The sequence below is a fragment of the Parambassis ranga genome, chromosome 3, assembly GCF_900634625.1.
Source record: "Parambassis ranga chromosome 3, fParRan2.1, whole genome shotgun sequence".
Classification (NCBI taxonomy): Eukaryota; Metazoa; Chordata; class Actinopteri; family Ambassidae; genus Parambassis; species Parambassis ranga.
The window spans coordinates 12,481,281-12,504,603 of record NC_041024.1 but is presented as its reverse complement, the minus strand read 5'-3'; the positions used below and the strand labels follow the sequence as shown (position 1 = coordinate 12,504,603).

Genomic DNA, 23,323 nt, shown 5'->3' with positions numbered 1-23,323 from the left:
GACAATCCCATTGCTCATCAGTAACCACTGCAGGTTATTGAATTACAACATCTTGATTTTAAAGGGCAATCCTGTTTTCTGTAAGCAGTGGACACACCAACCTGGCTCAGAGCTCCAGCACTGATCAAGAGTCATCGTGTTATCCTGTGTACTGCTAATAACATGAGGTATCTTTGAGCAGTAATGGAAATTGATGGGTACATATCCTCAGCAGAGTTCACTGTACTCACCTTAGTGAGACTTTTCAAAGGAAAAAGGAGAGGAGGCAACTTTGGAGGTCATTGTTAACCAGCAATCCTAACTGGTTGTTGTACATGTGGGTCTACTGTTCCCAGACCTAGGTCGAGACAAGCAGTGGAATCTGGAGGAGGAGCTGATAGATTACAGCAACAATGTGTGAAACACTCCATGTTCAGACAGGACACATGGAGAGGTTTTCCTATGAGACAGTCCTTTCAGACCCATCACATTTTCTGCCTTTTCCCCCCCTTTCTTTTTGTGCAGTTTATCCACTTGCTTTTAGTTTGAAGAATCACTGTCTGTTTGACATGTGGCATTTTTTCTTGCATTACTCTCACTGCCCTAAGTCCATTTGTGTGAAACGACTGTTGAGCTCATAGCCTCTTATTAATGGAGCAGATAATAAATACAGACCAGTAGGGCTAGTATCCCCTCACTCAATATGGCAGCCGTCTCTAAATCATGTCTGGTTGTATAAAGCAATCTTGTTAATAAGCCAGCCAGTCTAATACCTTTCATTTTATATTCAAAGTAACTCAAGGGTCATCAAGGTTAGGTTCTGTATCATGTAAACATCAGGTGGGCCATAGTAAGAGAAATGTGCATTTACAATGTATGGGTTTTTCACCTCTCCCCTTTTTTTCTTTCTTTATTTTTTTTTACTTCTTCCCCAGTTTGTTTTTGTTGTCTGTTATTTATCATCATTTTTCTGAATTCAAAACACATACATTGCATAAAAATACAGAGTCCCTATTTTCTTGTAGATGAAGTGCATATAGGAGAGAGAGGTCTCAGGTATGTTATGTGGGAGTCGAGCTTCATCAGACATTCATGAAGAGGCAGACAGACATTATCAATCTCTCCTCTCCCTCAGTGGTTAATATGTTAGGGTGTGGGGGTAGACTCCATTCTGATCACAGCTGAAATTTGCATCCCTAAGTAAATAAGTAAATAAATCAAGTGCAAGCACTGAATGTGCTAATCAACCGGGACATGGCAGTGAGCTTGGTGCCGGGAAACTTTGCTCATGTAATATTCAGTACTGGTGGGTTAAAGGGCAGCCCAGAGTTATTGGTTTCAGCCCGATTGCCCCCTTTAATCAATGTTGGCTGCATCCCTTTAATAAAATTATTAGCTCAGCAGTATCTTGCGCTATCATTTTATCTCTTCTGCGCTCTAAATTGCAGCCTGTGTTGGGCCTCTCAGATGCTCGGGGCATGGCCAGCTCCCGAAAGCTCAGCTCCCATTTATTATTTCAGAGGCGGAGGATGGCTGGAGTGTTTGAAACCAGGCTAAGCGTAGAGGTTATTGGATGCAAGATCTAAACACAGCTGCAGAGAAGTCCCAACCCAGCTTATGTATTTTAGGCTCATAGAAAATACTGACTTTTATTACTCATGTTACAGTTCAGACATATCTCAATAGTGTACATGTAACATTTTTTTTGTATGTTCACAACTGATGATAGAGTGATAGCAGTAAGACACAACAGTGAAAAGTGTTATTTTTAAGCAGTTTCTACTTCTTCTAGTTATGTAAATGTGCGATGTGGTGATGGGTGGCTTCTCACTGTCTAATTATCTCACAAGGAATCTATTTGATCCATTAAGTTAGTCTGTTGCTCTTTTTTTCCCCACTGCAAGTTAATTAAAAACGGATGTAGGGTTTGCAGAATATAAGATTAGGGGTGTTGTTTGGAAGGTGAAGATAAAAGATGGTACCTTTGTGATATGGCAGGAAGATGAATCACGGACAGCTTATTAGTGCTTGTCTCAGGTATTGTGTTTAAGTGCCTAATCTAACGTAATGAGCATGGTGTCATTTTTCCAATTATATCTCAGACTTTTGTCTCTCATCCAACGCGCCATACATTTGATTTCCTCCATTTATAGTGTTCCTTTCATGTTTTCCATATTTGATGTTTCCTGAATACGCATAGTCATATTTTGTATAATATCATTTTCTTCCCAGCATTGGCACAGTAAATGAGTAATTGTGTGCATGTGTACTTTATATGTATTTGTGCTTGATCCCTAAGTACACCACCCTCTAATTTCATACAATTTGTGTCTCTGCAGGCCTGGATGCGATGAACGCCTCATGTAGGCATCAGCATGGACAGCTGTGAGTCTCCCGTGGTTTCTGGGACAGACGATGGGCTCGGCTCCTCCCAGCAGCAGCAACCACCACAGCCCTGGAACGATCACTCTAACTCACCGGTCACTTGCACCAACCAGGCCCCTTCCCTGGACCCTCTGTCTCTCTCTGGTCCCTACCCTTCTCAACCCCAAAACTCCATTGCACCTCATGACGGGGTGAGAGATCTACAGCCCCAGCAGCAGCTGAAACAGACATCACCCCAGGTCCATCGTGATAGCTCTGCCCCCGGTCAGCTGCATCCCAGAGGAGACGGTCTTGAGGAAGAAGAGCAAGAGGGAGAGGGAGTGAGCTGTGGAGAAGAGGAAGAATCTGAAGACTTAGATGAAATGGAGATTGAGAGCTGTTTCCCAAGTCTTCAACCCTTTCCTGGAGTGCCAATGACTTCAGGGGGAGGGGGCATGCCCACTCTTCTGCGACATCAGCCCACACAGCAGCAGGGACCACATGAGAGTGGGAGTGAGGAAGGAGAGGAGGAAGAGGAAGAGGAAAGCAGTGATGTGGAGAACCTGGCAGGAGAGATAGTCTACCAGCCAGATGGCTCAGCTTACATTGTGGAGAGCCTCAGTCAGTTAATCCAAAGTAGTGGAGGTATGGTACCAGGTCTGCTTCCCCCAAACTCTTTTACGAGTGGGGGGAAACCGGGTGAACCTGCTGGGACTTCGTCCTCTGTATACCCACAGATCATCAACACGTTCCACATAGCCTCGTCCTTTGGGAAGTGGTTTGGCAATTCAGACCAAGGTTTTCCCAATACCTCAACAATGGCAGGCCTCAGCCCTGTCCTGCACAGTTTCCGTGTCTTCGATGTGCGGCACAAAAGCAACAAGGATTACCTGAACAGCGATGGGTCTGCCAAGAAGTCCTGTGTATCCAAAGATGTTCCCAACAACGTGGATTTCTCCAAATTTGATGGGCTCGCCCTATATGGCAAGGGTAAGCCCATCCTCATGTGTTTTCTCTGCAAGCTGTCCTTTGGCTATGCCCGTTCCTTTGCCACTCATGCCGTCCATGATCACCGCATGACACTGTGTGAGGACGAGCGGCGGCTGCTAGGGGATAAGCATGCATCTGCCATTATCCAGGGCATTGGGAAGGACAAAGAGCCCCTCATTAGTTTCCTGGAACCAAAAAATAAGAGCACTCCTCTGCCACCTACCCTGCTCCCCCTTAACTCTGGACAGAGCTTCTATGGCACATTTAGTGGTGTCCATCTGGAGCCTGGAAGCAGCAGTGGGGGCAGTGAGACTCTCCTGAACAAAGACTCTGACTCTGGCCTCCAGCAACAGCAGCAGCAACAAACCCCATTAGGTTCAGTCCTCTCTCTTGGAGGGCTGAGCATTCCCAAAGCATCCACTCTTACCTCATCTCAAGGCTCTGCCAAAGACTCCAGTGCCCTGCCCAAACAGGGAGGGAGAACAGAGGAGCCAGCTGGGAAAGAGTTGGCATGTAAGGGAGAGGATGGGAACGCTGAAGGGCATGAAAGCAAGACGCACCTATCCAGTCAGAGGGGGGTCTCTGAAGAAGAGGAAGAACTGTTATTAGAGGAGGAGGAAGATGAGGTGGAGGCAGAAAGTACTGCAGTGGCCTGTGGTGGTAACAGTAGCAGTGGCGGGGGTGGAGTGGGGGAACCAGCTGTCTCAAACCAAAGCATTTCCAAATCTCCTTTATTAATGCCTAGTAGCACTCTCCAGCCTTCTGCCTGCACCTCTGCAGTCAGTTCCACACTCAACAGCAAAGCCCTTGCTTCCATTTCCTCCTCTGTCAAGGAAGAGGGTTCAGCTGTAGACGGTGGGGGGAGGACCTCAGAGCTCCCTCTGAGCTTTAACTGCCAGGGACCCACAGTTCCAATGGCAATGGCGGCAGCTGCCGTCAGAAGGAGCGAGGATGACACTGCTGGCACTTCCTCCTCGCCTCTCTCCTCCAATGCTGCTGCAGATGAAAGTGCCAATCGAGATAGTGCCACAGCTCCAGAACCAAATGATTGCCCAGCAGAGGGAGAGGAGGAAAATGGAGCCCTTCTGCATCATCACCACATGCACCACCACCATCATCACCTCCACCCGTCATCTCATGGTCACTCCCTCTCCCTTCCAGGGGGTTCCTGTGACATAACAGGAATGGGTGAGTGTTCGCAGAACCATGGGCCTGGTGGCAGTGGAGGAAGTGGGGTAGAATGCCCTAAATGTGACACCGTTCTGGGTTCCTCGCGGTCCTTGGGTGGTCACATGACCATGATGCATTCACGCAACTCATGCAAGACACTTAAGTGTCCAAAATGTAACTGGCATTACAAGTACCAGCAGACGTTGGAGGCTCACATGAAAGAGAAGCACCCAGACTCTGGAGGCTCCTGTGTGTATTGCAGCAGTGGTCAGAGTCATCCTCGTCTTGCTCGTGGAGAAAGCTATACCTGTGGATACAAGCCTTTCCGGTGTGAGGTATGTAGTAATGCAATATGGAATTACTTTTTAAGTAATGAAAACAGTTTTTGTTTGCTTGACCCATAACAAAGACATAAACTAAAAACTCAAAATTAAATGTCTGTATTACTTAAATGTAGTTCAAGAGAAAATGTCCTAAATTTTACAGGTGTGTAACTACTCCACCACCACAAAGGGCAATTTGAGCATCCACATGCAGTCGGACAAGCACCTGAACAACATGCAGTCACTGCAGAATGGAGGTACCATTGGCTCTGCGCAGGAGCAAGTGTTTGGACATACACCAGGAGGAGTGGTGGGGGTTCCCTCAGTCACCCAGGCCAGTAGCCATCATCCTCCCCACCACCATCCTACACAGTCCTCTACTCATATATCTGGGCCATGTGGGGCCCCGTCCCCAACCAAGCCGAAGAGCAAACCATCTTGGCGGTGCGAGGTGTGTGATTACGAGACCAACGTGGCACGGAACCTGCGCATCCACATGACCAGTGAGAAGCACATGCATAATATGATGCTCCTCCAGCAGAATGTGACACAAATGCAACATGGACGACTTGGTTTGGGAGCCATGCCTTCACCCTCTGAAGCTGAGCTCTACCAATATTACCTAACACAGAATATGAGCCTACCACCAGGACTCAAGATAGACCCAGCTGGAGCTGAGGCCCAGTTCCTGATGGGGGGCTTTCACCTGGATCCCAACATGGCAGCCCTTGCCCCTGCACTTGGTGAGCCCCACTTTGTATCTCATGTTCTTAGAAATGCCCACAAAATCCTGCTTGCCCTTTCCACAGGCAGCATGCCTCAGCCTTTTTAGGTCATTATTCCTAAATTGCTGCTGAACTTCACCACTGGAGTTTTTTTTTCCAACTGAGTAACTGCAGCTATAAATTTTATCTTGGTTGAAGAAGGGAGGTTAGAGGGCTCTGCACGGGTAATTCAGCAGCATAGCAAAGTGTTTGGAGGACCAGGGCAACCACACAGTTTGCACAGACTTGTCTCCAGCTGTCACCAGTTGGACGACGCAAACAACAATTGATTGCTGTGACTAATTCTTTTTTCCCTTTTCTGCCATCTGGTTCATTTTCCTGTAAGGTGAGTTGTAATAAGCATATTACAAGGAAGGCAGTAATTATACAGTCTGTGCCCATAAATGGCAGTGGTGTGCTCTAAGGTTAAAACTTATAAAACTCTTAAAGCATCATTCACACTACACTTTGATATCAGCTGTACAGTATGCTACACAAAGTCCAGTAAATCGTCTGAGAGAGTCTGCTGTCAGAAAGAGATCTCACACCAAACACCTACAGCAAGAGGCTCATTTTTATGCTCTCTCAGTGGATTTTGATGCTTGGGTTTATTGCCTGAGAGATATATGACAAATGTTGACCTCACATGATATCAGCCCATCAATAATCCTCATTTACAAGACTCAGGATGCTGAAATGAAAGGAATGAGATGAAGAGCAAGAGAGATAAAGATAGGGGAGGAGGTGAGACTTTTAGCTATTTGTGCTGGAATGTTTTGTGTGTTGTACAGCGTGAAGAAGTGCTGCAGATAAATCAGACAGCTATTTACTTAACAGATTAGTTTTGGAAAGAGAATTAGTAAAAATTGTAACATGTAAAGATTTTTTTTAGGAATCCCTTACAACATAAAAATGGATGGGTTGGCATGTACATTTACAGAATACTAGTGTTTCAGTATAAACACAATTATGAAATAAGTGCAAAGCAACAAATCTGAGTCTTGGTTCAATGATCTACAAGGAAGTTAAGTGAGGGGCAAGTATGCATGACGAGCCAGGTAGAAATGGTAAGAGCAAGGTGCAGAATAACACAGGGAGAGTGACCATGTTTGTGTCTATCTGTGCATCTAAACACACCCCATGTATGACTGAATGCAAAGGAACCATAACTGGAGAGCTGGGTCTGTGAGTGATTTCAGAGGGCTTCTTAAAGGTCTCCCTCTCCTGGCTATAAAAATTCAAGTAATGGAGAAAAGTCCAAGAACAGGCTGCATACTGCAGCAATAAATAAAAAGGAGCTGCTGGAATTAATTTAGTGTAAAGCCAGCAGGGTCAAGCCTGCATGCTCAGTCTGGGCAGTGAAAGATTAAAGATCAGCAAGTAAAGGTAAAAACACAGGCTCTTACCTCATTTTTTTAGCATTCATGTTTAAAGTCAGCCTTTCCAGAATGTATAGGGGTTATGTGGCTGGTGTCCCCCCCTCCCCTCATTCAGACTCAATACCAAGCAGACTTAATCTGTTTGGTGCCTGTATTGATTTAGAGCCAATCTGGAGAGAAAGAAGGGGAATAATCCAAACGAAGAAGTAGATTTTTTTATATATATATATATTATTCTGTGAACAAGGGCATGGGTTTGATTTACTGTAATGTGTGCTCAGGAACTCTTTAGTTCTTCTGTAATTATACAATAACTAGTTTTCTCTGTGGAGCTCATGGCCGCTGGAGTTGATTTACAAGGAGGACATGAAAGTGCACCAGCCTAAACATGGAGATGTGTATATTTGTTCTCTGGCAGTGTGAGCCTTTTTGTCCCAAGGGAAAAGTCCAGGCTCTCCTCTCTACTAGCACCAAGCAAGGATGGCTTCAGACTCATAAATACAAATATGAAAATTATTCTCAAAAGTACCCTCAATTACTGAAAAATACATTTAAAAACTGAAGTGTAATAGGTTTATGCTTTGAGTGTGTTAAAGTAATTAAATACATATGCACACACAAATCTAAATATCTTACTGTGCTTTTGTTTTCTTGTCTGTCTTTGTGTTCCCCATGCTCCAGTAGGGGGGGAAATCCCTATGGATGTGCGGCTGGGCGGTGGGCAGTTGGTGTCTGAAGAACTGATGACCCTGGGAGAAAGCCTATCACAGACCACAGATCCTTCCCTAAAGCTCTTTCAGTGCGCTGTGTGCAACCGCTTTACCACAGACAACCTGGATGTGTTGGGCATGCATATGGGAGCTGAACGTAGCCTACCGGAGGAGGAGTGGCATGCTGTGGTGGGAGACTCTCATCAGTGCAAGTTGTGCCACTACACCACTCAACTCAAAGCCAACTTCCAGCTGCACTGCAAAACAGACAAACATGTGCAAAAGTACCAGCTTGTGGCCCACATCAAAGAAGGGGGCAAAGGCAATGAATGGCGCCTGAAATGTGTGGCCTTAGGCAATCCAGTGCACCTGAAGTGCAATGCCTGCGACTATTACACTAACAGCCTGGAGAAGCTGAGGATGCACACTGTCAATTCCCGACATGAGGCCAGTCTCAAACTGTACAAGGTTAGTGAACCTCAAGTTCCTTTTATCAGAGCACAGCACTCAGCCCTGTCTTGACAATCAGACATCACAAGTTTGATGCTGTTAATGAATATATGCTCAGCTGAGGGGAAGGTGCAGGTAGGATGTCAGCAGCAGAAACCATCAGATACTAGCTGTATTCTAATGCTATTGCTACATTATGTAAGCTATTATAATATGACCAGGGGAAACTGCATTTAGTCTGAAGAAATTAGATTTTTGCAAAAACTGCAAAATACTTCTGTAATCATCTTCCTACTATCGTGTTACTCCTCCATAATACCCGGTAAATGTTCCAGTACTGCCCACACCACAACTAGCTCTCCTCTCAAAGAATGAATGACAGCTTTGTTGTGTAACTCTTGCCTTCCTAGTAGTCATATAGAGCAGGGCCCACACTGCTGCCATGAGAAGAACACGTCAGGAGAAGCTGGTTTTGGAGGCTTAGAGCTGAATCACTTGGAGATGAATGAAGAAGTGTTAGGAGACAGAGGTTTGGTGCTAATACTCCTCGGAGCGGGAAAGGCTGAATTGTTCTCGACAGCGGTATTGATTTTTGCTGGACTTGGAGCTTCACCTTCTCCTCTAATCATTCCATAATAGCCAGTGGATGAACACTCTCCGAACAAATGGCCATAAATCTAACAGGCCTGATTCCACTTAGGTACCTATCCTGTGTGTCTGCGGCTTCGGACACTCTGCGCTTAACCCAAGCTGGCATAGTTACACAGGCGAACTCACAAATGCGTACAAACACTGACAACACAAGTGTATGCTGCACATTCAACAGAACATAAAAACTGTAGTAGATGTTACCTGCATTCATAAATCTACCCAGTATTTGACTCCTACAAAGTAAACAGAAACATCGATTTAAACTATTATATTACCTGGAAAAGCAGGTATTAAAATGTGAAAAATGTGCTACTTCAAGCATGGTGTTTTAATCACATAAAAAAGTAAGGTGAAGTGGTCAATTTTAACTCCCTCAAAAAGCCATCTATCCATCTAAAAATCTTCCAGTGGTATATGAATGGTTCATCACAGATTTAATGGACATGTATTCCTGTCCACAGGGCATTTTACTGAAATACCAGTTAAATAGAGAAATCAATCAATCAGGTGTTTCAGGGTTTTGTTGGTAGAGGGGCAGGCTTGATACAAGTCTGCTTCTGTTAAAAGGATCAGAATCATATATTCATCATATAGTATTGTGTGGATGTGTGCTTTATTAATCTGTGGTCTGACCTTCCTCACTGGGCCTTTTGCTGCTGAACTTACACTGGCCCAAATTCCAGTGACAGTCTCACATTAGACCAAAATAGACAGAGCCTGGCATTCTCTCCCTCTCTCTCTCTCTCTCCCCCTCCCTCCCTCTCCCTCCCTCTCTCCCCCTCCCTCCCTCTCCCTCCCTCTCCCTCTCTCACCCACTCTCCCTCCTCAACTTCCTCACACATTTAGTAAGAGAAACCTGTTTTGTCTTGCAGTATAGGGTACAATTTGTATTAGATTATCTTTGTGCTTTCCACTTTCGTCTAAGCCCAAAAGGCAAAAAGAGAAGATTTTTTTTCCTTTCCTTGTCTCTTTTCTGTTTTTAGGAGAGAAGAGACATATGTCACACTGCTGTTCGAGCTGTGGCGGATTAAATATGTACAACACATCCAGGCATGATCATGTTTTATGACTTAAGCCTCTTAAGATGGCTCCATATTTCTTAAAACCAATTGATCTTCTGACTAAGAGAGTGTGCATTTGTCCAGAAATTACCTGCTCTCTCAACCAGAGAACACTGGGGTTCATATAAGCTCTTCTCATTCCAAACACTACTCAAAAACAGAGATGTTCACAAGTCACCAAGAATTAGTATGACTCACCAATGTGATTTGTGGACACAACAAGTACATAGTTGTGAGGCCTGTTGGTTGTGCAGGCTCCTGACTTGACAGTGTCACAGTTTTCTTACCACGCTGGATTTACTGTCCTGGTGGAGATACTGACAGGCAGAAACCCACAGTGCCCCACAAGCCTGTAAACCACACTTGGTATATTATGCATGGACGAAAAAAGGAAAATCACCATTCATTTATTCCTCCCCAAAGAAATCTGATGCAAATAGCACCATTTTTAACCTTTTTGGGGAGAAAATAAATCATCAAGTCAGCATAAACAGGCTGTAAGATGTGGGAGATGCTTGGGACACTTCACCCAAATCAAACTGGTTTGCATTAAACAGGCCCTTTGTGTGCACAACTCCATATAAATTGGAGCCTGTAATTACTGGAATTAAAAAGGAAGGTTTAAACTGAGGGCTAAGCTGGATGGGATAATTTGAGAGTCTGTGGTATGCGGCCCATATTAGGGCTTTCTAAAAATATCACCCCCACCACCCCATGTATTGGAATGTTCCAAAAGACCACAGAAAGATCCAGCAAGTCATCCTGACCACTGGACCAACACACAGTGGGGGGCGATGCCGCCTTCTTCAGTCTACTGTTTTCTCTGTTGAGAGACACCCATTCTGAGTGCTGTGTATTCTGCCAGCACTCCCCTGTGCTCTGAAGCTAACTTTCACCTTCTCTTTTCCCATGCACCATGGAGCTTTTAGTGGCTCTGATGACAGCAGTGGTCAGTCCTAAACACAAACAGATGGCTTCTTTTGTAGTGCAGATAACCCAACATTAGTTTGTGTAAGATGGTTTTAGAATATGTAGCTCCCCCTGATTTTTTTTCTTCACTAAACCGTAGTCTACAGTAAATCATGCACATAAAACTATGTGCCCATATAGTCCTTATACTACCTGCAATAGGCCTCAGGGATTTGCTAGTGTTAGTGTGGAGGTGAGATATTCAGCTCTCAGGCCTTGGCTGCTCTGGCCAGACAGAATGGGTGGGGCCTACCCAGGCCTAGGCACAGGCCTCAGCTTCCAGTCAAGGGTTGGGGGGAAAAGGGGAGGAGCATGGTGGTGGGGGGGTTTGCTGGCTACCTTCCTTGTCTCGGGGGCCGGTGCAATCGACGGTAATTGAGATTGATTGGATGTTATTTTTCCTCTTGCAAATGTAGTCCATTAGCTTGGCACATGCATAATCAGTTTAGAGCGCAGTTAGCCGAATGTAATCATGTTCCTCGGTGTCTGCTAGCACAAAATCCACTCCAGATGCCGCTTGGCCATGGAAAGACAGGGAGAAAGTGCCGTCACTATCAGATGGGGAATCTTTAACCAAGAAAGTCCTGACATCGCTTCCTCTGGCATGGTCCCGCTCTATTGAGCGCACACAACTGTAAAAATTTTCACCTCTCTCTGCCTTACGCACTCAGTCACGTCAGCTGTCTGTTAGAATGGGACTTTTGATAGTATGTTCTGCCATTTAACAAACACAATACATCTGTGCCTTGGATAGAGTTACAGGTCTTATTTTACCCCTCAGTGCAATCCAAAAGAAGAGTGAGCACCAAGGAAAGAAAATGTCCACACTGCAGAGAGCAAATAATCAAAATGAAACATAATAGAGGAAAATAGGCCATCATATAAATGGGGATTATGGGTTACATGAAAAGGCATTAAGGTGTTCACTGATGATCCTGCTCAGCAGAAGCACTGGTTTCTCAGTCTCAGGAATGTAAACCATGATGACCTTTCCCCGTTAATGACTGATTAATGACTATACAGTATTATGTGTTTGGAATGCAACCACAAATAGGCTTTACTGCTCTAAAAAATATAGCAGTTCTGCAGTCAAATATAGTTTACTTTGCCTGACGCAGCAGGTTGAAGTATAGTTATACTTGGGATACGTGACAGAATAACTGATCATGGCATCTCAGATAGTTTTGTAATTATTCTGATCATTTTTGCCACTTGAACAGGTTTATCATGTTAATGTTCAATTCAACTTCCAGTCTCATTGATGTTTTTCTTGGTGGCCTTATGATGTGGGAAAACAAATGTGCTAAAATTGTCTCTCTGGCCAACATCATGACAAAAATTACATCAGGTAATGTGAGATGTCCTCAAAGTGATGCCCGCAAAGTGATGTCTGGTGGGCGCCTTGCCTTACCCACTTACACACCAGACATTTCGAAGAGGAGGAGGGGTAGGAGGATGGAGAGACAGACAGGAGAGGAGAGAGGGGATGGGGGGGGGTGTACAGGAGGGTTGGAAGGATAGATACTCTGCTAATTATCATGGCTAGCCTATGATTGTTCAGTAATAGTGCTCAGTGGGAAAGGTTGCAGCAGTTCCAGGAAGAGCTGAGCTCTGATTTACTGGTACTACCGCTCTAATAAAGCGTTCGCTGCACATCCTGGGAGACAGCCCATTCTCTCCTTTCACATGCACAAGTGTGTGAATGCACAGACAGACTGACACGCACACAGCAGTTGTGTATCTAAAATGCCACAGGGATCATGAAATGTATCATTTTAATTGCTCACAGGAAGGAGAAGTATTTAAATTCTGTATTGTCCCTGTCCCCGTTACACTTCCTCAGTCAGAACAGTCATGATCCAGAACCCCAGTTACTGTCTTCGTGTCACTATTCCCCCTCAGGGTGTTGAACTCTAGCATCCTACCTCAAACAAATCTCAGTTACACACTGGTGGGTTGAACAAGGAAGGAGTGGCAAATAAGGGCTGGGGCAGGGGGGCTAGTAGGGCTTAGTGTTTGGCAGTGTGAAAGAATTTCACAACTTTTCTAGCTCCCACCCTTTGAGAAGGCCAGGGAAAGGGTCGGGCTTTGACCCGTGGCACAGCTGTTACTGCTGGTGGTGTTGATTGTACATGCAAAGGCCCTACTGTGGGTGTTGCAGAGACTTAGAAAGTGAGCATGAAAGAAAGTGAAAGCAGAAAGCAGTTTAGACAGGAGAGGCTGGTCTTTTCCCAGCTCTCCCCCCCAGTAGCTGTTTACTATAATTCCCATATTTGAAAGAGCCCAATCTATTAAAGGCCAGGTTCTCAGTAGTTGAGATAGAGATACTTTCTCAGTGTTCCATGAGCCGTATGAGTTGATGTGTTGAAGATCCTCCAGCACTATGATAATTGCTTTATGTTGTTATTTGTTTTTGGAGAAGAGCATCAGAGCACGTTCCTGCTATTATACAAGGAAGCTAGTGATTCTGCCTGATCAGCAGAAATGGCAGATTGGTGTTTGAGTTGGGAAAGGAATGCAAGCGGAGGGATATATCAGTTTTAGATTTGGGGCTTATCACAGTTCAAGGCAGAGAGAAGCTCCATTTTGTAAGTATGTGGGTGAGCTTGTCACTATAAGAAATTATGTTTACTGTTTGTACCACACATTCTCCTTATTTTCAACCAGGTAATGTCACAGCTGTCACATATCCTCCTGCATATCCTCCTGTCACATCCTCTGCATAATATCTATAATGAAACTGTGCTAAAATACTCCACACAGTAGGATTCTCCAAACAGGTTGGCCTCAATAATAAGCAGACATATAAAGCTTTCCAGGCTTCACTTTGTCTTTAAATTCTGTAATTATGACAAAGTAACAGTATAGTGGAACAGATGGGTAGCATTATTAAGAGGACACGTCCTTTTTTCAGCACCAGTCAGAGGGAGTCTGTGTCATGTTCTGTACTCTGCTTTATATCTTGCAGAAGATAGGGCAGACATATCAGTTTTCTGTCCTTTTTAGAAGATAGTATCCATCTTGTTTTCAAAACACTTTAAGATGGCATGCATTCTGTAGCCTTTACAATTTCCATGAACCTATTATGAATTTGACAGTCAAACCACAATAAAATGAGTTGCCATGAAGGCTGTAATGGCAACATTTCTATGAATTTCCTGATTGACGGGACTGAGAGGGTTTTTTGTATAATTTTTTTTTAATGTTTTATTAGTATTTTTCTGCAGTAATATTATCAGCTATTATTAGTGACTGGCTCCAGAAAACATGATTAGTGAAAGTTGCTGATAGCTTCTTGTACTACAGATGCCTGTAATAGATGTATTTTGTGTCTTAACAACATGCAATGTGGCTATAATGTCTCAAATGTATCCCCTGGGTCTTTGTGCCCAGTTGGTCATTGAACCAGTTAGCCTTTTGCCACAGCAGTGAGCCAATCTAACAACAGAAATTGGCAGGTAAATGCTGCACTAAAGAGGCCAGACAGTGGCTCCTGTGAATCTATATAACTCCTAAGCTAAGGGGATGGAGAGAGCGAGGCATGCAAGCTTACCAGCTCTGTGCCGTCAATACATCAGTGGCTTAGCCACCAGATTAATGGCCTCCGAGTGGTCAGGGCCACAAAACTACTCAGTTCTGAGGCCTGTGTTCAGTGGAGCTGTACATGAAAGTAAAGGTAGAGTGAAGAGACAGATGAGGAGCAGGGAGGATGCCTTAGGTACCAGGATGAGCACACAGGGACTTCTATTTTGTTTGGGTTTGGCCTACAGGCTAGAGTCATGGGACACATAAATTGTACTGAGGGATGGATATATGCCCCTAGCTGCTGTTTCATTCCCCACTTGTAAGTCAGAATGTATGTTTGAGTAGATAGACACAGTATTAGAAGCGATATTAAATCGTTTTATGTACACCTATTTATAATTGAGGGGATTTGGATCATGTATAATACATAATGTGTTTGACAGCTCCTTGTGTGACTGTAAAACCTGTTAGCTCTTTGTTTGTTGTAATGCAGTTCAGTTCAAAGCGAACCTTGTTTTACAGTCCTGGAGCAATTTAAACTGGCCCTAAGTACACAGGCCATGTACTGCTTAGTTTTTACATAGTCTTTTCTTTGTTTCAACTACCCATCAGGCCTTTCTATTCTCTGATGCATTGACTACAATGTGATTGCAGAACTTTTGCAGTTTCTCAGCTGGATTTTATTGGCAGTTTGCTGATGGGTCAGAAAGATGCCATTGCCCTCCTCAAAACATTTTTGGGCTTGGACGGGTTTATGTAGAAGAAAATGTGATGCGGAGTTCTCTATGCTGTGGAAAGTCTGTTTCACCTTTCTTTGACCACTATGGAGGCTTTAGTAAAAATTAACCATCCAACAGTTTCCTTAGACCAGAACTTTTATTTGAAAATGTGGGACCTCAGGGGCATTTTCTACAGTGCCAAGAGAGAATAGCCATCTCTTCCTGAACTTCATAGCGCTGCTTGTCCATCCATGTTTTGCCTAATTGCTGTGCGCTGGAGTCCAGGGTTAGAATTGGGAGCTGTAAATCTCTCAGTGTTATGCAGACAATGTTTTCTCCAGATGTAGAAGAAAAGATTTCATCCTTTTGTAATTAAGCGGTGCAGCCCAGGGTGTCATGCGGTTTTTATTAGGGGCTCTGGAAAAGATCGTTTTGCACCTTGTTTTCTCATTATGCCTTTTATTCTGGAATACAAAAGATGGATAAAATGGAGGGATGAAAATGAAAGTAGTAGCACAGAATAGAATGCCTCGTTTAAATTATTATATGGAAATTACAAGGTAGTGATGTAAGGGATTGCTATTGGGAGGCACAAATGGGGAGAAAAGCATAGTCTTGGAACAAAGGCAATTACATAGTTCCTCAGATGAGGAACATCAGAAAAAGAAAAAGTTCTTTTTTAATCCCAGGAATGTTCCCAAATGTTATCTTTCCCACGGGTGCCATCTTCTACACCTGCGTTCTACTTTAAACTTACTGCTGGAACAAGAAAGAAGGATCGTTATTTGGGAAAAGTGATACTGAGTGAAAGAGAGAGAGACAGCTTTAAGAGTTGGGGACAAGAATGCTCTTCAGTTTCTCAAGGGCACCGATACTTTATGGCTCTCACATTCCTCCATGACACACTGATGCCCAGAATAGACAGAATGGTGTTGGAAGAAAAATAAAGAAGTTTAACTACCATGTCTTAAAGCCCCGCCCCAGCATCATCCCTGTTCCTCACTCACCTTCACCTCACCCTGCTCTGTTTATGTGGCAAACCTCTGGCTCACACACACACAGCCCGTGAAAGCAAGGTGCTGAAGTGCATGCTTTTGTTTAGCATAAGGAGTTTCACACATTTATATTTTATAAAGTCATTTTCGATCTCATGTTGATTTACACAGAGGCCTCATTCCAATGAGATCTCTTCAGAGATTCACACAGCAGAGGAAGTCTCCATGGCCACTGAACTCCTACACTCACTCCCAGCACATGTAAAATCATCGCTCACTGCCAGACCCACAAACATTTTTTTTTCATAATGTCACCACATTCAATCAACAGTATTCCTGAAATTAAGGCCTGCTGAATTATTCAAACTTGGATCTTTCCTTCAGCTGGCCCATCTCTGTCACAAGATAGGAATGTCCTTAATTTATTCATGTAAGGTTGGAATAGTCATGTTAAAATAATTTGAACCATAAGGACTGTCTGCACTGCTACTGTTGAAATGAGAACTCTGGGAGCCGTTAAAGTTTGGACATGAAATTGTGAGGAATTCTGGAATGCAAATGATTATTCAAATGATCAGTGTATTAATTTGCATGCTGAAAGGCGTGAGGGAGAGAGAGCATCTTAATAAGTTCTGTAAAGCAAAGTATTTTATTATTTGTTGATTTTTCAGTAGTTGAGGGCGTTTTAATTCTGCAGTTAGAAGTCCCAGTGTGACCTATATCTCACATACAGAAATGCACACACATATCTGTTATTATAATCATCATCATCATCATCATCATCACACACTGTTCTAATGCAGCTTCTGCATATTTGCCAGACAACACAGAATGTTTCCTCTTATGTTTTTGCATTGCACTCCTCAGTTCATGAAGAGATGAAATGTCAAAAACTCTGGAGTTGGGACATATTAGACAGACTTAAACCATAATCTGAAGTCTGTGAAACTTGTTAAACTAGGATCCAAATAAAGGCTGATAGATCAGAACATGAAAATACTGAGAAAAACCTGAGATTTCAGGGCCTGATGTTTGTGCTCCCTTATCATCTTCTCTTACCCACCAAAAAGAGCTTATCATTCAGTTTTCTTCCTTTTGTCTTTTCTCATAGATTTGACAGCAAGCTCAGATATTTCTGACCAGTTGGGTGAAAAGGATGGGGTGATTTGGTAGTAGATCTTTTAGTATTTAGGATTATCTTTGATTTTAGGGGATTTTTGACTCTTTGAGTCGTCATATTAGATCGGGAGTTTGCAGCTGAGCAGCTTGAGTGGATGTATATTGTAAAATGAGACCTGAGACTGGATAACATAAAGCATATGTGCTGCGAATTGAATTCAAATCATTTATCACTGTAGAACTGAGTGGCTTATAGCAACATACTAACCACGAGTGGTGCATGTAGTAAGGAGAGATTAGCCCATACATCTGGAAGGGAGGTTAGAGCTTTTAAAAATGAGAGAGCCAGCACTGGAGTATTCCCCGTATTCAACTTAACTTTTAAATCATTAAACATGATGAAGCCATCTCCACAAAGTCAGAGGTTTATATACGAAAATCAAACACCATCTGCCATCTCTGATCAGAAGCAACAGCCATCAGGCCAGGGTTACCAAGGCAGAACAGGAAAAGCCATTAACTGCCAATCACTGCATCGATCGACAAGCCAGTCCACCACTACCACCCCCCCTGTCTACCCCTACCCGCCCCTGCCCACAGACACACACATGCATACAGTTCATCAGCCTTTACTGTACAGTGGACCCATACACAGACACATGCACACATCCCTGCTTAAACCAGTATCTTTTAGTGCATTATATGGTGGAAACGTTTGATCTAGTTTGTCTCTTACCTGCTTGCACTGTGTTATCTTTTAAATTATCTCACGTCTAGATTGCAGGATCAACATTCTGTTCAGTTTAGATAAAGGCTGTCTGACATTTTTTACATTGGATCCGTAAACCCAGTGTGTTACTTGAAGGACAGTCAAGATGCTGTTGAAAAGATATTTCTTTCTGATCTCCTTATTACTGAAATGCATCTCTCTAAAGTCCATTGGCCTGTCAGAATGAGAGTAGACACTCCATTTTGCTCGATCTCCATTCACATTTTTGGAGTCAACCCTCAGATAAAAAAGGGAACTAATGGAGACTTTGAAGGGCAAAAAGGAAAGAAGATTGATTTTTGTCCTCCATTTTCAGTGGTGTCGCTAGAACTGAGGGTCATTAGAAGAATATTTACCTACTTCCCAATTTAATAGAGATGCTGTATATCAGCGTGATCTGGATCAGAGGTCAGGGCTGGGGGGAGCAATTAAAGCATATGGATCCAGAAGCTTGGGGCTGGTCCTGCTGTGTGTGTGTTGTAGTCAGAGACAGATAGGTGAGTTAAAAGAGAGGCTGGGGCTGTATTGAACATAGCTGTATTAATTTATTGAACTTTGTTACTGATGAACTAGTGATGCATTAGTCACAGGAAGCAACGCGTGTGTCCACATGGCCCACGTAGCCATGCATGTTAACATACACAGTTTTGCTTTTGATTGCGTGTACACAGCGCAACTGTTATCCATCATTTTATATCAACAGAACTAGTGACATATGTTAGTCTTTTTTTCCCCCCTTTTCTCTTTTATTCGAAGTAATTGTGCCATCTTTTCTGTTACTTGGTTTGGGTAGGTCAGCCTCTGGGGCCACACAATAGCCAGAGAAAGAACAGATATGATGGATGTGGCCTGGGGCCTGTGTGCTCGCTCTGCGTCTGCGGTGGCCTCATCCACACATCAGCCACAGGGGGAGGGAGGGAACCCATTGGGGAGGGAGGGGGGGGGGGGGGGGGGGGGGGGGGGGTGAAGAGATACAAACCAGACCAGCCATTTTCCTCGTTCCGCTCATAAATATTTGTGTGGCTGATTTATAAACAGTGGAGCAAGAGAAGAGATCAAAGTGAACTGTAACGCTTATATATAAAACTGGGGCTTTTTCACGACACTGCTCAACACACTATGCTCGTACCTATTAAAGACAAAGCTATATATCACAAGGTATATTGGCAAGAGTACTGAATTGCCACTCACACGTCCCCCCTGTTGTAAGGCTAGTTCTTACATTACCCTCCAAGGTTCTCAAATGCCAGTGAAAGGCTATCAGTATGTGATATAGCTAAAACTCAACCTGATCTCAGCCTGTATTAAACTCCCTGGAGGTCAGTGGCCTCTTAGATGGATTTTTAAATGGCTGTAGTAATGCTAGGCAGCCATATTAAAACATAGCAATGCAGTAAAGAGTCATAGTGTCCTGGTCATGGTATTGTAGCCTTCATCATAGTAGACAGCTGCATATGCTGATTCAGTCAACCAGCTGGTCAGACACAACACAAAGGCCAAGTCTCCTGTAAGGCATGGAGGAGGGATTAGGGTGGGGCTATGGCTTTATGAATAGCTTAGATAGAATGTATATGTGTTTGTTAGGGTAGAAAACAGACTTCGCTTGACGTCATATATTCAAGCGCTGGCAGAGAGAGAAAGGCTACCCATCATACACTCATATTTCTCTAGTATTAACCAGGTTTTCACTTCTGTTTATTCTTGGCCTATAGTGCAAATACGAGGAAGCAAGAGATAGTCTCTTCTGCCTCTGTTTGATTAATAACTCTTATAGCAGGCAGATGCAGAAGAGCACCAGGAAGATGGCTGCTCACTGACCTCTGTGGGAGGGAGAACAGCATGGGATAGAAAAGCTTTTTTCAATGGAGATTCCATCCCTTTGTCCAGCAGGAGGACAGGGCGTGCTTAGTGAGGTGAGGCCTGGGAGAGTTGCTGTTAAACAGCTTGCCTCTCTGTGTGTGTGAGTGCCTGAAGACATCTAGCTGTGGGAACTCAGTGGAGTTTTTAGACGCTTCACCTAATGCTTACATAACACAGGTATTTTGGGTATGGACATGCTCTCCAAAACATATTTTTATATGACTGCCTGTGTAATTTTAGAATTGGTGTGCACATTATGTAGCTATGTGTTATGAGATTTGTTTTCTATGTGTATCATGTCTGTAATGTCCCTCTGAAACTAGATGATCGAGATCTGCTTCTGTAGCACCCTTAAGTAACATGAGGGGATCCTGCCATCTTTGAAGTCTGTTACATGAAGTCCATCTTCATCTATCTTCATAAAGTGTGTATATTGTATATAGCAGGTGTGATTCTATTTGGGTTGGCAGGCATTATAGGATGGCTTTAGAAAGAGCAGACTGCAGATTGTTTTACCCCTGGTGTGTCTGAGTTTCTGTGCAGGGAGTTCAAAGTCCTGCTGAACATCAGAGGGCTGATGCTGAGTGAGGCTGACTAGCTGCAGCCTGTGGTCTGGGAAGGGTTACTGAATTATTACTGATGGTTTCAGGGGTAACTGTCCGACCACAGGACTGGGGAATATTAATCATTTATCTGATTGTCCGCATGTGCTGATTAATCAATTTGAGTAGGATCTGCAGGATTAACTACCTTATTATTCCCCTGTAAGAACAGATAAGAGATAAGGCTTTAAAATATCATATTCCATTTATCATTTATTTTTAGATCCCTGCTGATGAGGGTGAAATAAAAACTGAGGTGAGATTAGGCAGAACAGCAACACGGGGGAAACTGTTGGGGGAGGAGGATAAAAGAAAGAGGTATGAGGAGAGAAAAAGTCTCTTTAACTGCAGAGTTGAGTATTTGAAAAGATGGGGGAAGAGATACATCCTTTGACTACTTCAAAAATGGCACAGGGAAAAAAAAAGTTGTGCAGCTGGGAGTGAGAGAGTGCAGAGAAAAGGGGGGCGGAGAGACAAGAAGAACAGGAAGTTGATGGGAAAGTGATAGCTGTCTCCACCTGGAGTATAGCCCGAGCTGTGTGTGTTAAGAGGGAAGGCAAAGCAGGGGAAAGGAGGGAGCTGCTGCAGTTTTGACTCCTATACTGTACTCTGGTTTGGGTAAGTTTGGCTCTCATAACAAGTATAACTAGCTATAATGATCCAACAAGGGTACTGTTCCTGGTTACCCCACTCACTATCTATTCAGTGTATAAATTCTCAATCTGCCAACTGTTTAATGTGTTATGTCATGTGGTAATGCCTTTGATTCCAACATGCCTCCGTTTGTAAATACAAGAGGCACTCAAAAGCCTGTGGTTTCTTTACAAGCATGGCGCCCCCGGCGCTTTGGTTGGGAATGCACTGAGCACTGGGAGAAAGATTGAAAGAGTAAGGGAGGGAGCGAGAGGTGGTTAGAAACTGTATACACTTCCCGTTGCTCTTCTGCCAACCCCTCTCTCTGCTGCCTCTGGTTGCACAGGCAGGCAGTGAGTGAGAAATGTGAGAGGGAGGAGTATATCCTCTCTCCTGGCTGAACACAGCACCATAATTATGCACTTTTCAGCAGGTTTTACCTTTAACACTTTCCTCCCGGGGTTGAGATTAGTGCTCACCATGCTTGATTTACTGCACAATTACTGAACAAGAGCTCTATCTAATCAATAAACAGGAAGGGGAAAAGTGGTAGGCTTTGAAGTATAGTTTGAGATTTTTTGCACGATTGAGCAGTGTATATGGTGTAACAAGTAAGGGCAGCTTGGCTGTGATGCCAGTCTGTGAAATATCTGTTGTATCAGCCATGCCGCTTTGCTTTACCCACACTTCTTTACAGTCCTAGACTACTGCAGTGGAAAATGACTTCTTTTTTATCTGACCATTGAGGTCAGCAACAAATGTTCTTATTAGGGTTATTCTTCCAAAACATTATGTTAAAATCAAGTTGTCCCATAAATGTAGGGATATAATCGTATAACTTATGTGCACAAGTTACATGAAAAGAGTTGCAAACCTTTTATGTGGTGGTTTGCTATGCTTTGTATTAAATGTCCCGATTGGGGAGCCAGCACAATGACCTCCATGATGACACTTGCTAATGGCATGAGAAGTTATTTTGGGAAGCTCCAATGACCGTTCATCATCAAGTCTTTCTGGGGCTTATAAAGCTTTTTGCCAGCATGACCAAAGCAATAGGCCTCTTCCAATTAGTCTGGTCTGTGTTTGATTTTTAGTGATGACAACTATATCTCAGCTGCAATTATGCTGCACTGGGAATGATGAAAGGTTTAGGTTATTGATCCTCAATTGATCACCCTGATCAATGAGCACTTTTGTTTCTTTTTTTTTTTTTGGTGGCAAGTGGAGTTATGTTTTTTTCCCCTCTTTGCCTAATGAGCAGGCCCAACAATGACCCTGTAAGAAATCTGTGTTAGCAAGGCCATATGTATTACTGATAGAGTTGGCTATGCTCAAGGGGGGTGGGTGGATGCACTGCATCCCTGTGGGCATAGGTCAAAGGTTATAAAGGATCTGATGAAAGTTTTGTCCTCATGGCGCTGCATTTTAATTATGTGGTTCTAATTCAAAAAAGGTCAAAGCTTAAAGACTTACGCTTAAGAATGGAAGTTTAGAGTGTGTAGTCCCCGTATATAACAGTACAAAGACCCCGACACACTGATAATCCAAATAATCAAAGCTGCACCACTTAAAATGTTAAGCTTTGTAGGTTTATTTTACAGTGTACGCTCAGAGTGAAATGTCAGGGTTTCACTCATTAAAGTAGCTGCTTTTTAGTTGTCAGGTATTGGAGAGTTGACAGGTGAAACTAGTGGGTGTTTGGTGTATGAATTGCTTGAAGAACCCTCAGCTGCAGTTTCGCTCCAACAAGGTACTTCATGTTCCATGCAAATAAGCCCACATATAGATCTACTCTGTATATTCACCTCCACTCAACCCCACTCATTAATTTTCATTTTAAGAAGAGGACCACTTAAAGGCCACATTGCTCCTTTTGTCAGTGCAGCTCTGCTAATAAAGATAGCTGCATAAGACTGAGTTAAATATTGACACAGGCTGAGCACATCATCACTGTTCTTAATTAGCTGGTGTCTCTAGCGAGCTTAAGTGAGGGCAGTGCACAACTAAACATTTCCCTTTATGAGATCTCAAACACCCGTTTTCCCCCAGAACACATTTCTATGAATTTTACATAAAAACGGATACAGGATAGTCAGAAAACATGCACTGTTACAGCTATCACAGCCTTATTGCGTGGCCTGAAGCTGCAACCAATTATGTGTTAATGAAATATTTACACTACCAAACTGAGAATGCCAGGGGTGAAAGCTAGATAATACAAGCCTGAGGAGACTGTATTCTGTGTCTTCTTTCTGCTATTACGTCAGCATAAAGGTGGAACAGGAGCTCAG

The 23,323-nt window shown here is 43.5% G+C and overlaps 1 protein-coding gene across 5 annotated transcripts in view; it reads left to right on the top strand.

Moving 5' to 3' along the window:
* zfhx3b (zinc finger homeobox 3b) overlaps positions 1-23,323 on the top strand; it is a 123,053-nt gene that overhangs the window by 40,063 nt on the left and 59,667 nt on the right. For 3 of the 5 annotated variants that reach the window (XM_028402451.1, XM_028402449.1, XM_028402446.1), the window contains exons 2-4: positions 2,319-4,838; positions 4,990-5,569; positions 7,651-8,147. In XM_028402451.1, coding sequence (XP_028258252.1) covers positions 2,355-4,838; positions 4,990-5,569; positions 7,651-8,147 — 3,561 coding nt within the window. In that variant the 5' untranslated portion in view covers positions 2,319-2,354. The remainder of the gene's footprint in view (positions 1-2,318; positions 4,839-4,989; positions 5,570-7,650; positions 8,148-23,323) is intronic. The other 2 variants (XM_028402450.1, XM_028402447.1) reach the window with 1 other exon arrangement.